The sequence below is a fragment of the Buceros rhinoceros genome, unplaced genomic scaffold (genome assembly GCF_000710305.1).
Source record: "Buceros rhinoceros silvestris isolate BGI_N320 unplaced genomic scaffold, ASM71030v1 scaffold30671, whole genome shotgun sequence".
In the NCBI taxonomy this organism is placed as follows: Eukaryota; Metazoa; Chordata; class Aves; order Bucerotiformes; family Bucerotidae; genus Buceros; species Buceros rhinoceros.
The window spans coordinates 25,841-40,012 of NW_010394160.1; the positions used below are offsets into that span (position 1 = coordinate 25,841).

At 41.3% G+C, this 14,172-nt stretch overlaps 1 protein-coding gene across 1 annotated transcript in view; it reads left to right on the plus strand.

Moving 5' to 3' along the window:
• The window catches only part of SFMBT1 (Scm-like with four mbt domains 1), a 32,286-nt gene extending 21,860 nt beyond the window's left edge, over window positions 1–10,426 (plus strand). The window contains exons 12-20 of the mRNA XM_010145158.1: window positions 345–387; window positions 1,624–1,688; window positions 3,158–3,297; window positions 5,179–5,288; window positions 6,922–7,097; window positions 7,863–8,041; window positions 8,222–8,467; window positions 9,014–9,142; window positions 10,032–10,426. Coding sequence (XP_010143460.1) covers window positions 345–387; window positions 1,624–1,688; window positions 3,158–3,297; window positions 5,179–5,288; window positions 6,922–7,097; window positions 7,863–8,041; window positions 8,222–8,467; window positions 9,014–9,142; window positions 10,032–10,172 — 1,229 coding nt within the window. The 3' untranslated portion in view covers window positions 10,173–10,426. The remainder of the gene's footprint in view (window positions 1–344; window positions 388–1,623; window positions 1,689–3,157; window positions 3,298–5,178; window positions 5,289–6,921; window positions 7,098–7,862; window positions 8,042–8,221; window positions 8,468–9,013; window positions 9,143–10,031) is intronic.
• Window positions 10,427–14,172: the final 3,746 nt, after the last annotated feature.

Genomic DNA, 14,172 nt, shown 5'->3' on the forward strand with positions numbered 1-14,172 from the left:
GTATCATTCCTTTTGGGCTGGTATTGCAGGTAGCTTAGGGGCTGTGATGCAAACAAAGATGCTCACAACGTGAGGTTTCCTAGAGGTCTGGGGATATGCGTGCCTAATTTAATGACATTTTTTAGTGAAAGCTGAAATAAACCTTTGGGGTTACTTCAAATTACACCAGCCAGCCGGTCTGTAGTGTAGATGGGTCAGCTATCTAATGTGGTGGTGGCTTCAAACAGACATTCTCTTTAGCACATGACTTAGAGGAAATGAGTCTACTGTATATATTGTACTAGACATTTCATTTGTTTGCCTCCCATTCTTTGGTGTTTATAATTTCGTCTTCTTCCTTCCAGTAAACAAGCAGAAAAAAATTGCGGTAGTTCAACCAGAGAAACAGTAAGTAATAGGCTTTCTGCTTTTATTTTTTGTTGGGGTTAGGTTTATTTTCTCTTTTTCTAATTGGTAAATCATGTTTTAGGGGAGACAGCTTTACAGAAGTGATATACTGAGGGTTGAGAGATTCCACCATCCATTTATCCCAATGCTGGTAGTTCCCGTTGACAAAGGGCCTCTTGCACTGCTGTAGTAGGAGGTAGAAAGCATGGAATTTTTTAACAATGCTGGTGCAACTCAGCTGAATTATCGAGTAGGTCAAGTCATTGAAGTTCTGGGGTTGAAGATGTTGATCTTTCGTTTTTAAAAGATGGCATTATCTATGAGTATTGGAGTACATTTAGGAAAAACTAGCTTGATTCTAAGACTGTGTATGAGTTAGGGCTTGAGCCTTTTCTTAATGATGATTAATAGGGAAAATTTATTCCCTTGCAGTTGTATTTCCTTCTCATATAACATATTTCTGTAGTGTTAACATGCTCAGAAAATGTGACTGCCTTAACACGTAACTTCTACACAGCTAATCAGAAAATTTGGCTTTAGTGTGAGTGCTGTCATCTAGTCGATGAATTTCTAATAGCTTCTTCCCAGATTAAATTTGGCCTGGACTAGCCAAAAAGGAGAGTTTTACTAGTATCTTCAATTCTTTTGTAATCTCTGTGTCATGCATATGAAACTGTGTGAGCCTGCTCACAAATGCTCAGTAGAATGCCTGACAGTTGGGTTTATTGACTCTTACAGCTTTACAAACACCAGAGCTGTCGGTAGTCCTGCCAATGTTTTCATTGCTCCTAAAACAGCAGTCTGTTCTTCCACGTTTTGTAATTGGGATCCTTACCAGAGTTCTTGAGTCATTTGGGTTGTATTTTGTTTAAAATCCATCTTTTTCAAAATGCATAAGGTAAGACTGTATGCGCTGTCTTGTGCCATGAAACGTGAAATGAAGTTGAAAGGAGGCAGAAAATGGAAGCTGTTGTTGGTAGCTCTGTGTGTTTGTCAGCGTGATAACCCATATACTTCAAGCAAGGAAGGATTGCTGCTGGCTGGAGCGGGACAGTAGTCCTTTCCCAATTGAGTTTGATAGTCTCTGCATGTTATTGCTGTAAAACAGGAGAGCTATAAAAAGCAGATTAATAAGGCTGGACGTGGAGAGAAAACTAATTTAATGGTGGGTTTTAATAACTGAGAGATGACTATCCTCACTGTCTGCTCCTTTTCCCAACCTTCATTTCATTTCAGAATTTTGTCTTCAAGGACAGTTCATGACGGACTAAAGAACCAGGAGCTGAACTCTTCTGACTCAGGTATTGATCAGAGGGAGCAGGCTAACAAAGGCAGAATTCTTGTAGCAGTTCAGCTTCCTCATTGCTGAGCTGCTCAACACTCTTCTGCTGGGAGAGCGGAGAGGAGGAAGGGGACTGAGGATTGTCATCCCTTGATGATTTGTCCCACTTCAAAAAAGAAAGAAGCAAACAAAAGCATACAATTACTTGTGTCCTGCGACTGATATATGCATTAAACCTGGATTTTTACACCAGAACATCCTGCCCCCAGCAGAGGATACGTGGAGCCAAATGTGTACTGTGACCTATGCACGTGATTTTCTATAGTCACCTGTTATGGTTTATAACGTTGGGAGAAACGTAACAGGCACGCTGCATCTGTGCTCCTGAGTTGTCAGATTCTAGCTTGGGGAGGTGGGTTTGTCTGGTTTTTATGGTAACTTCATCATTATGATAAACAAAAGCAATTCAAACAGTAAACTGCTTTGTGTGCCAGATGGCAAAATCTGATAATTTTCTAAACTGTTGCAAGAATGAACATGATGAATAAGTGCATCTGCTGGTGAAACAGCCATACAGTTCTATCTGTTTGGCAACAAAATGCCTCTTCTGCTGTTTTCTGTACAGTGAAATGCACATCTGAAGCTGCACCAAATGTGAGCTTTATAGAAATGATGCGTGCTTGCTTAGCATTTTAATTGGCTTTTAATAGAGTCATAATGTAAATTGGACTTCATTTAGTTATCTGCCAGTTACCGACTACTGAATTTAAGATCTTTAAGTGATAGTGTTGCTCAGTCAAGAAAATCTACAACACTGCTAGGATAAAACAATTCCGTATTTATACATAAGTATCTTGCAATACGTATTACACGTAACTTTAATTCTGAGCAGCGTTGAAACGTTTAATAGGTTTAGAAAGCTTGATGTCACTTCATCAAGGGTCACTTCGTCATTAGCTGCATCTTTTGGTTACTGATTGAGGGAATAGAGTCTAAAAATGCAAAGCAATTTGGTATTGCAGTTTAGAGTAAACAGTGGAGAGTAACTCTGCAGCTTCTCTGGTGGCAGAAGTTCGGGGCAGCAGATAATTACTTGACTGGAAAATTTATCCCTAATTGCTGTGTAGGAAGTGCTTCTGCTATCAAAACATTGGAATTGTTGGGCGTTTGCCTCTTCTCACTGATGTAATACATGAAGCATCAGACTAGCCATGAAGAAATTTTTTTTTCTGATAAATGACCAGCTTTATTTCCTATAGTCTCACAATTTGCAAGCATGTATGTGAAGTATGAAAAATGCTGTGACAGCATCAAAAAACTAACGCAGTCACTGTGAACGTGACACTGAAACTACCCCAAATTCATGTCATTCAAGACCTTTTCTCCTCCTTTTTTTACAGCAGGCAAAATATTACGCATTGCAAGAAGTCATCCTCTGCTGAGGAGCTTGTAGTGTGTGATCTAAATCTTTGCTTTCTCATTTCTCAGTGGTAATTAATGGAAAGTACTGCTGCCCAAAGATCTACTTCAACCACCGGTGCTTCTCAGGGCCTTACCTTAACAAAGGCAGGATTGCAGAGCTCCCGCAGTCTGTGGGACCTGGGAACTGTGTTCTTGTTCTGAAAGAGGTGAGCTGGTGGCACATAGTGGGCCTGCGGGTAGCGGTGTGTCATAAATGCTAGTGTCTCTCTAATTATAAGTGGGTAATTAATACATTTAAACAGATAACAAGTAAAGAGGGTTTTTTCGCATAAAATCAAGTCTAAATCGTGGACTGTTTTACGAATGGCTGGAAAGAGTAAAAGCCTCTCATTTATCTGAGTTGCAGCCAACCTTCTACTGCGAAACTTTATTTTAGGTTAAAACAGAGTAACCTGTAATTACCACAATCAAAGGAGTTAGTATCTTTTTATAGCTGTAACAAATGCTTCAATTTTAATTAACAGAATTTAGCTTCAGATAATCCCAGAATTCCTTTATGGTTTGCACTGTTGATGTTAAAGCAGAGGAAATACAAATTTTTGTAGTAGAATTGGCAAACTATATGGAAAATTAAAAGCATTCTCTGCGTTTTGTAAGTTGGATATGATTTGCAAAGATCGGGTGAAATTGTGGTTTTGCTTTTTGACTTGACTGAGGGAGGGGAAGAGGAAGGAAGAGGCTATTCTTGAATGCCAGAGAGCCTCGTTTCCAGAATGTGTTTCACAGCAAACTTACAGATACTTTCATGAAATAATTATTTTTCTGAAATCTCCAAAAAGGTCATGGGATGGTTATTATTGGCCTGAGAGGCTGAGAGGTTCCCAAGGCATATCTATATGTGCACACTTGAACTATTATGAAATGATCACTTTAAATGAGGAATTGGCTCAACGCCTCTGGGATTTTTACCTTCCCTACCATGTGTCATAACTGGGAGAGCCCGTAAGAAAGCCTTTCTAGCAGACATGCTGTAAAGCTAGCAGTCCAGTGGACAAGAGTCAAGCTGATGATTGAAAAAGTTCCATTTTTGCATACTGCAAAGTACCCCGTCCTTTCTGCAAGATTCAGTACTCTGATGTAAGCACTCCAGAAGAGCAAGTACCACTTCTGGAAATTCTGTGGCAGCTTCATTTAACCTTGAAGGTTTAACCTGCTTCACTGCCTGAAGGCATTAAGTATTCCCAACTCCTGCTGTTGTTCAGCTGCTGAGTGTTGCTGAAGGTTCAACCAATATGCTTAGTTGTATTCGTTTCAGTTATGACTCTTTCTCAGTGTATGAATCCTAGAGTGAGTTTGGTACTTGCGTTATATTTAATACTCTTCTTTTGAACTGTGGAATTCTGGACTGCCGCATTAGTAGGAATGAGGCTGCAGGTTTGTTATGTCAGGGTTTTGACACGCCCAATTTGGGAATGATTTGGAATAAGCACGTACTCAAAGTAAGAAACACAATTTGAGTGCACATTTTCTACTATCCCCCTCTAACTTCAGGTTATTCACAACTTTGAGTTACTTTACAGCACCAGAGAAATTCTCGTTTTGTTATAGTACATGGTTGATCAAAGCAAGACAGAGGAGAGCTGAAGATCCTGCAGTTAGATTTTGTAGCAAGTAGTGGGTTGGCAGGCAGCAAAATCCTGCAGCATTTTTTGGCACATCTTCACATGTCAAACAACCTCTAAGATAATCACTTAGATTCACCCAAGGTTATGGAAGTTTTGTAGTAATCAGCCTCAGGGTTTTATTTACTGATTTGTAATTCAAGGGCAATGACTTGGAAATTGCTAGATAGACTCGTGACTCTGCAATCAAATTGTGAAGGTTTGGCAAGGCCCAAACTGTCGACTGCTCTCAGTTTTCATTTTGGCAGTATTGGAGGTATCTGTAATCCTGCTGTGAATGAGTGCTTTGATGCTAGATAATTTGGATGAATAGAAGTAATTTCCTATTCTCCCCTAACACTTCAAAACAGATGTATTGTACAAATAACTTAAACATATTTTCTCCTCTTTCCTCCCTCACTGTAGGTTCTCACTTTATTGATCAATGCAGCTTACAAACCTAGCCGTGTCCTGCGAGAACTGCAGTTGGATGAAGAGGCTGCATGGCATGGGCATGGAGAGACCCTGAAAGCAAAGTAAATTCTTCTCCTGTTCCCTGCCTAGTTGGTCCTAATCCCAATGTTCTCTGCAGTCTATGCTTTAACTTTCGCATTTCAGAGAAGGAAAAATGGCTTGTAGCATATCAAGATGCTGACAGCCGTTCCAAATATTTATAAATGTCTTTATGAATGTCTGGTGAAGTGCATCTGATTTTAATGCTCCTCAGTGCCAGGTGTGCTCTGCTACTGGCCTGTAAGCAGCTAGTGGTCAGTAAGAATGGCGTGGTACTGGTACAGCGTAGTGTATACACAGGCAGACCTGCAGGCGAGGTTTAAGATAATTTCATTCACTGGAATATAATTGTCAGTATTTTAAAGCAGGAGCACATACTCCTTAGGAAGCTTCTCAGACTTCCACGATATTTTCATACAGTTTCTCAGTGGAAGAGGAGTCCTCTGAAATTAACTTACAGCAGTGCTCTGAAGTGGCCTGGCAAGGAAATCTCTCTACATCAGCCTACCCTAAAGCACTCCATAGTTTTTGTGCTGAGGTTTTTGGGTTGGAGCTTCTCTGCAAGATTATTTTGTGGCTAGGAGAAAAGCAGTAATCGTATTTGCATATATCTGATAAATCCTGATATTCCTTTATAATCTAGCGATGGTCTTGTAGTTAGGTCGCTGTGATTTTGTGTACCAGAGATCAGAGTTTCCCAGAGTGCCATAGCACACTTTCCTACATAGTTTTGAATGTGTCAGTAGTTCTTTTGTTGGATCAGTTTCATATGTACAAAGACACCTCTCCGTGTATTGAAGGGTCACTCTGGATTTGGACGATAGGAAAGTCGTATGCAAGGTTAATGTAAATAGAAGGTGTGGCTGAGGGATAGGGAAAAAAAATTGTTTGGTTTCACTGAAGTTGCTTGTGCTTTCTTTTGACACAGTATAGTGACACCAGGAGTATCTGGACTGTGATGACATAGCTCCTTTTTGGATGCATTGACTAGATACTTGGAGGCCTGAGACGTTCCTAATAGATACCAGCACGTGCCAGTAGCTGTGCTGGGAGAACAAAGCGGAAATGATGAATGACTCTGGCAGATATTTCTCAGAGCAGCTCTGTCAGTGTCATGGCAAGGCTGATGAACAAAAAGAAATCTTTTCTTAATTTAAATCAAACAGGAGCAATATGTGGAGTCATGGCAAGTGACGGTCCTGACGAATTGTTCAGCAGTTAGATGAAAGCTGACTGGAAATGTGACAGTAGTGCATTTGTTTGCCATAGTATGTGCGTAGAATAGCTCACTAGAAGCTATTACCTTTATTAGCTGAACTGGTGCGCTCTGTCCTGGTTTGAGGGACCAGCCGCCCACATCAAGTGGGCACTTCTGCAGTCCCATAAAAACAAAAAAAGAACAAACCATCTGTGAACAAAGAAACATCTAAACTCCAGGGTAGTCCTCTCAGAGGGTATTTTATAGTCACCACTTGAGGGACTGTCAAAAGAGGCAGGACTACCTGTTTCCTGGACTTGCCAGTCCATGAAGTTCCTCATAGCTCAGATTTTCCCTCAGTTTGATCTCAAAACAATATTCTCGAGCACCTCTCAGTGAAGAACTTCTATCCTGGTAATGAGAGGATTCCTAAAGTATGACCATGTTTTCAATGCTAGGTATAAAGGGAAGAGCTACCGTGCAACTGTGGAAGTTGTGAGGACGGCAGATCGGGTGGCAGATTTCTGTAGAAAAACATGCATCAAGTTGGAATGTTGCCCAAACCTCTTCGGCCCTCAGATGGTGCTGGATAAATGTTCAGAGAACTGCTCTGTCCTGACAAAGACTAAATACAGTGAGTAGGTCGCTGATCTCAAACTGAGGTAGGGCTCGGGGTGTTAACGTTTTGGTTTCTTCTGGCTTTGGCTCCAGAATGAATCCAAAATACATTGTTTTACTTACACAAGGAGCAGCTCAAGCACTGCGTACACAGGCCTACAAAATATCCTTGTGCCAGTGTGTAGGGGAGAAAAAGTTAATTCTATATTGAGTGGTAGAACCATGGCTTAACTTTTCCTTGTGTGCTTAAAGAGTTATCTTAAGACAACTTTGCGGTCAAGAACTGACTCTTAATACTGTAATTTAAGTGACATTGTAATTGCTTTCACCAAGTTGTCATGGAACAAAATAAAATACTTCCAGGCTTTTTTCTTACCTTTTAGGTTTTCAGAGTTTTTTTCTAAACTAACTTTAACCATTTGACGCTGTGAGAACAAACAGTGCATTGAGGCTGTATTTAAAAGCTGCAGAGCATCACAAAAAGCGCCATTAAATTGGACCCAGTCTGTGGCTAATGATTTTTGTGTAAAATCTGATCATTTGGGGCTTCTAAGAGGTAGATGAAATACATCTTTATGGGGCGAATAAAATTAGAAACTCTTCCTCCTTAAACCAAAATGAAAAGTAAAATACAGACAATACTCATTTTGAAGTTCTGCAGAATGAGTTCCCTACTAGGAAATGTCCTTCTACTGATTTTCCAGTCCTGATGATGGGCAAACATAACTAGTGACGCTGAAGGTGCATTTCAACATGGTGCTCCTTTCTTCTGTCCTGGTAGCACACTATTATGGAAAGCGGAAAAACAAGCGGATAGGTAGGCCTCCGGGAGGCCACAGTAACCTGGAAGTAGCCATGAAGAAACCAAATAAAAGACGGAAGAGACGAAAACATTTTTTTGTTCATAAGAAAAAACGTTCTTCTACTTCAGTGGATAACACTCCAGCTGGATCTCCCCAGGTATGAGACTGCCGATACACTTTAATAGGTACAGTATGTGATCATTGACCAGGTTCGTCAACAACGTGTTAGTTCCTTGTAACCTCAGGTTACAGCTGACAAACGGGTGGCAGTTGTAGCTTTTGTCCTAAGCTTCCCTTTTTTTCTTTCTTCACTTTTTTTTCCCCCCTACCTTTTCAGGGCAGTGGAGCAGAAGAGGAGGATGACCAGGATGAGGTAGATGAAGAATCCCTGACTGAGGATAGTACCTCGGAGCACCAAGACGAATTGCTTGAGGAGTCAGAGGTTTCGGAGAAGAAATCACTGTCCTCTTCTCCTACACAGAGCGAACTGTCTCATTCCCTGGCTCAGGACCGAGACAAGCGGAAGAGGAAGCTCAGGACCTTTTCCTTTTCTGATGATGAAAATAAACCACCTTCGCCAAAGGTAGCAGCAAATGTAGGCTTCTGTTCTAGCTTGGCTGCTGTTGGGCAGGCACAAGTATCTTGGGAATATTAAGTGTCATACACGCGTTCTCATAAAATACTGTTATACCATAACAGTGTCAGCTCAAATTCCGCTCAAATAGGGGACATTGTGAAAACACTACAGAATAATTAAAAACCATGATTTTTATTAGAGTCATATTATGGGACTGTAATAAAGACTACATGGAAGGCTGTGGACAGAATGGCGAGGTTTCCATCTCCCAGCTGTTAGCACTCCTCTTGATTCAGCCAGAGCAGTGATGTGGTATCCACCAAACCCTGGTTTTAGATCCCTGTTTACTGGCTCTGATGGTGTTGTAAGCCTCCACCCTCAGCACAGAGCTGTTCTACACATCTCTGCTAACCACAAAACCTCTGCAGTCTGAGCTCTTGTTAGAGCCCTATTTGGCAGCTGAGTGTTTGAGTGTGGGTTAGTAGAGGGACGTGTTGGTCCACTGCATGTGTAATATTTTGGGAATTCTTTTTGTGCTGGTGGCTTGTCTAGGACATAAAGATGGAAGTTGCTGAAAAGCTGCAGCTGGACAGTAACCCTCTGGACTGGAGTGTGGCTGACGTGGTACGATTCCTCAAATCCACTGACTGTGCACCACTGGCAAGAATTTTCCTTGATCAGGTATCTTTTTTGTCTGTTAAAATGTTGCATCTGTCACTTGGCTTCTTACCCTGTAATGAACCATGAGAAGTAGCCAGTTTAAATTTTATGACAGGGTTTTGAGGAAACAAACACATGCACAACCGTCTGCAGTTTGTCTGGGAGAGGGGAGTTAAGAATTGTTCAGCTTTCTTAGTAGTCGGTGGAGGATATTTTGGTCTGTGGGACATCCGAATCCCAAAACTATAGAGAATGCCCACAACCAACACCATGAAGGCAGGAGCCTGTTTTCTAGGAGGTAGAGTTTTGCCACTTGTGTTGACTTTTCCACGTGATAAGTATTTTCTATTCTGCAGACTGACTGCAGGTATCACAGTGTGGTACAAAGCAAACGTTTTTGTGTAAACTGTGACAACTAGAGTACAAGCATGAGTCAAGTGAACATTGTACTTGCATGTTGGTTAAAATTTGCCATAAAACCCCATAAAAACATTATCTATCAGAACTGCAGAATTACAACTAACCATGAGTACGGTTTGTGGTAGATGTTCCAGAAAATACTTCTCCTTGTAGCATCTCTGTTTCTATAGAAAGATGCAGAGGTCAGGTAAAATGACCTTCTGCATGAAATTTCCTGGGCTTCTGTTGTTAGGCTGATTTTTTTTTTTATTTTTTTTTTTTTTACAATAGCATCTCATGAGATTCTGTCCCTTAGCCAGTGAATTTGAGCTGACACTTCAAGAAAGGAGTCATCTTGTTGTGAAAAAGATATTTTTAAGCTGTCTGTAGTAGCATGAAAGAAGCATCTAATGCACAGACGGTCATGAATCTGAAATTACAGAACGTCAAAGCGGAGGGAGCGGGGAGAATAAAACCACGAAGTCACTATGGAGTTTTTGTCTTCTGACAGGAAATTGATGGCCAGGCTCTGCTGCTGCTGACCCTGCCCACTGTTCAGGAGTGCATGGACTTGAAGCTTGGGCCAGCTATTAAACTTTGCCATCACATCGAGAGGGTCAAACTTGCCTTTTACCAACAGTTTGCTAACTGAGGAGCAGCCAAGTTGAAGTGGACCTTTGAAGCACAACTACAAAAACATGCTCCTTTCTCTCTAGCAAGGAAAGCCAAATGAAGTTAAACTGAGGCCCTGGTGACCTAAGAGCATCTGTCAGCCTCGGTTTTTCACTTTGACAAGACGAAGACAACATCTGGAGCAAAATGCCAATGCAAATACAGGGGCTACTCTACCAGCTGCCAGCTTGGGAACACAATAGTCTCTTGCTCTATGGTTCCCTTTTTTTAAAGCATTTTTTAACGATTACAGAAAAGTCTCTGGTGGGAAATGACATTTCAATAGTTCTGTTGGCACGGAACTTTAAAAGGAGAAACAGATCCTGTTTACGTTAGCATGTAAGCTGCCAGAAATAACCTTTCTCTGTTCCTGATGATTCACAGAATCCCTTTCCCTCCCTGTGGATGAACACTTGCTTTACCCCAGCACTGGCTTTGGAATGTGCTCTTTGCACATTCGTGTGTTAATGTTGAGTTTTTAATGAATTTGTTCATTGTTAGGACAACAATGTGGCCACAGGGTTCTGAATGTACGGTATAGCAAGAGTGTGGTTCCTTTGGGGGTTTTTTGTTTGTTTCGGTTTTTTCTTTCAGTGTTGTTGAGGTTTTGATTTGTTTTGTTTTTACTACCTCTGTAGCCTGAACAGTAGAAGTGATGAACTAAAAAGGGAGGGAACTACTTCTGGACAGATGGTCTGTAGCTGCACAGCAGTCTCTCTTCTGTAGGCATGTGGGGAGTACAAACCAGTATCAGCATACAGAGCTTCTGTTCCAAAGCTTTAGCTGAAACCTGTATAAGCTTAACCTGGATGTTACCTTTTTCTCAGATGTCAGAAAACGTAATTATTTTGCACTTCTCTTACAGACGGGCTGTAGGAAGAAAAGGAAGGAAAGAGAAAGTGCCTCTGCATTTTCTGTACATTGGTTGTCAGATATTTTTTTTAATTGTGTGAAGTTATTTCCTTTTTCTGGTAACAAACAATGAGGCCACATACACAGAGCCTGTCAGCAGACTTTTGCTTTGCTACATCTTTTTGGAGAACACACTAAGGACACTGCGATCAATAGAGGACTGCAGCTTAGCTCTGCCAGTGTTTGCAGGGTGGAAACTATCTTATGAGCATGACTTTGTATTTTTAACTATTTACAGCTGCTCAGGATCAGACGATGAAAATGTGGGGGGTTGGGAAGGGGTTTGCGTGGCTTTTTTTTTTAAAAAAAAAAAAAGAAAACGACCAGGGGAACATCTAGTTCCATCAGTAGTCCCACAGTAGGATGAACTGCTGATTTTAATTTTCCAGGGCAATAAAAGCCAATCAGCCACTTGCTGTAGACCTGTGCTTTACACTTTAAGTAACAGGGCTTACATTACGTTCCACTGAAGATCTGCATCAAATGAGCATTAGGTTTCAGATGACTTGCATTGCTCTGCCTGTTCTCAGAGTATTTGGAGAAGCACAGGCAGGAGCTTCACGTGAGCAGCCCTGGACCTTTATCTCCTGTTCAAACACAGTTGTGCAGAAAGCCCCGGGCATACTAAGGCTTTTGAACTGGGAAGGTGCTCACTGCAGGAATTTGTTTAGAAAAGACGCATTTCTGTTTTCCGATAAACACTGGTTACTCTGGTCAAACGGGTTGATCCAGGCGTCTCTTGGTCTAATGGGATCTGTTGTCCTGATGCTGTGAGCTCTAGTATTCAGTGAGGAGGTAGTTTGTAAACTAAGCTGAGTTTGCACAGTCTATGTTTGTATCTGCCACATAGGTGTTGAGGAGGACCTACCTCCAAAGAAAACTGCTTAGACTAAGCAAAGCTGCATAACTGGAGTTTATTTCTTTTGCCCCGTAGAACATCTGCCTAGTCAAGGCAGAACTATTTACAGAACTGCTAAAATCAGATTTTTTTTTTTTTCAATTCCAGAATCAAAATGTAATTGTCAGACAGACTGTTCACTAGCTGAATATTCTTGAGGGAGGGAGGGAGGGAGGGCACTGTGTAGCTAGGACAATTTTTTTTCTCCCAAGGTGTTAGCAGAGTCTGAAAGCATAATTAAATTGAGATCCAAGTGCCCCTTTTTCTTCCTCACACCAGGTATTTGGCCAACAATAAATGGATGTTTTGGCTTTTCATATTGCGCTTAGGTCATCTGCCTGTCCTCCATTCCCTCAGGACAAGCTCAGCGATAAGCCATTAGGCCCGAAAAACTTTTTGAAAGAAACACTGCTGCTTTGCTGTCAGTGTCTTGTCTTGAGAACTTTGACCATCGGAGAACTTCTAGGCTGGAAGATGACACTTTTGGATCACATTTGTCGTTCTTCAAGGTTTCTAGAATTCTATTGCACTGGTGCCCAGCAGAATTGACCTGCATAGCCAAGGGATGTTGCTTCCACCTTTCCCTGTAGACAGACAAATGTCTTTTTGAGTAGTTGTCAGGAGAGAACAGAGCTTAAAGGGTAATTTAGTGAACCTGTTAACATAGTGCCTAGGGGTTTAAATACAACTGTCATACTTCTTTTTCTCAGTAAATAAAGCAGTCAGCAGTTTCAGAGGTTAGTGGGATACTTACTGGTCACCTTGGGCATGTTTTATAGGCTGGTTTTTTCTGCCTTGTTTTGGGAGGCACTGACAGTCCGGTCCCAATGGGATCTATTTTTGTTAAGATTTTCAAAAGGGATGTTTTCATTATTTGTGAAATGTTTTTTATGCTGCACACAGGTACTGTACACTCTGTTTCCTGGGAAAAAAATGCACTCTGTTTTATTGCTGGATTTAAAAGGGATAATTGGGGCTTTATCTTGATGGATGATATTTCTATTTGACTCCGTTTAAAGTTCCTCTTTCTCTGTGCATGGCAGATGACACAACTGCACTTACATTTGTTCATCTTATTCCAACACAACTTGAAATCAGCTCACATGCTGCTTTAGTTGCTCTGTTTCTTCAGAACTGGATTTTGGGTCGCTGATGGCTGAATCTTGGCTTTGGGTGATACCGATGTTTCACAAGCAGGAGTTGCTGGGACTGCAGTAATTTAGGCTTTAGGAATGTGTGCTGTCCTCTACCACATCACTCACCGTAAGATAAGACAAATCTGGAGTCCAAGAGAAACGCAACGACGTCTTGCAAATGTCTTCAGCACAAGAAAATGAGCCTTCCATTGGGCCGCGTGTACTCTGTGTGTGGATGGTAAAAAGCGATTACCCTTGCCTGACCCACTGAGGGTTTATATTCTTGCTTGTCTTATTTTCATATGCATTGCACAGTCTTCATTTTGCACATCAAATCTGGTGGTGCCTCCATACGGCACTCGTACTGTGCTAAGCTTAGCCTTGTTAGGCAGAAAGGTTTAGTTGAGTTACTGTAGTGTGCTTTCTGCACCAACACAAGGATTCCATAATAGAGAAGTATTTGACCTCCAAAAATGTCACAGAACGTTAATGTGGTAGAATCACCCCCAAAGCATGAGCAGCTTGCAGTCCATCCTAAACCGAAAGCAATCCTTCCAGAAGAGGAGAGGTATAGCATTGCTCTTGGTGAATGAAGACTACATTTTTCTAATGCTAAGCATTTCTGAAAGCTGCTCTTCGAGGATGGAAGTAAAAGGCAGATTCATTTGTCTGTTGTACAGAACTCCAGGAGCGTTGGCAGTCTCTCCTGGGATTAATGGAAACAGTACATACAGAGTTCGGGAGTGGTCATTAAGATTACGCGCTCTTGTCACAATTTTCAGCAGTATTTTGTTACTGCTTTAGGATTTGCTAGTGTTTATTCTTGATTCCAGTGATGCTTTAAAAGAGGGAAGGAGTATTCCGCTGCTAGGTCCACAGAAGTGTAAATATATTTACAGTTGATTGGACTGAGCTCTCCATTCTTCTGTATAAAGTACAAAGATGTGGTACATTGTTAGCAAAAGGTGAAGTGGCTTGTGAGATTTTTGAATGTAATGGAATAGGCTTCAAAACTGTCAATCTCAGAGTGGAGA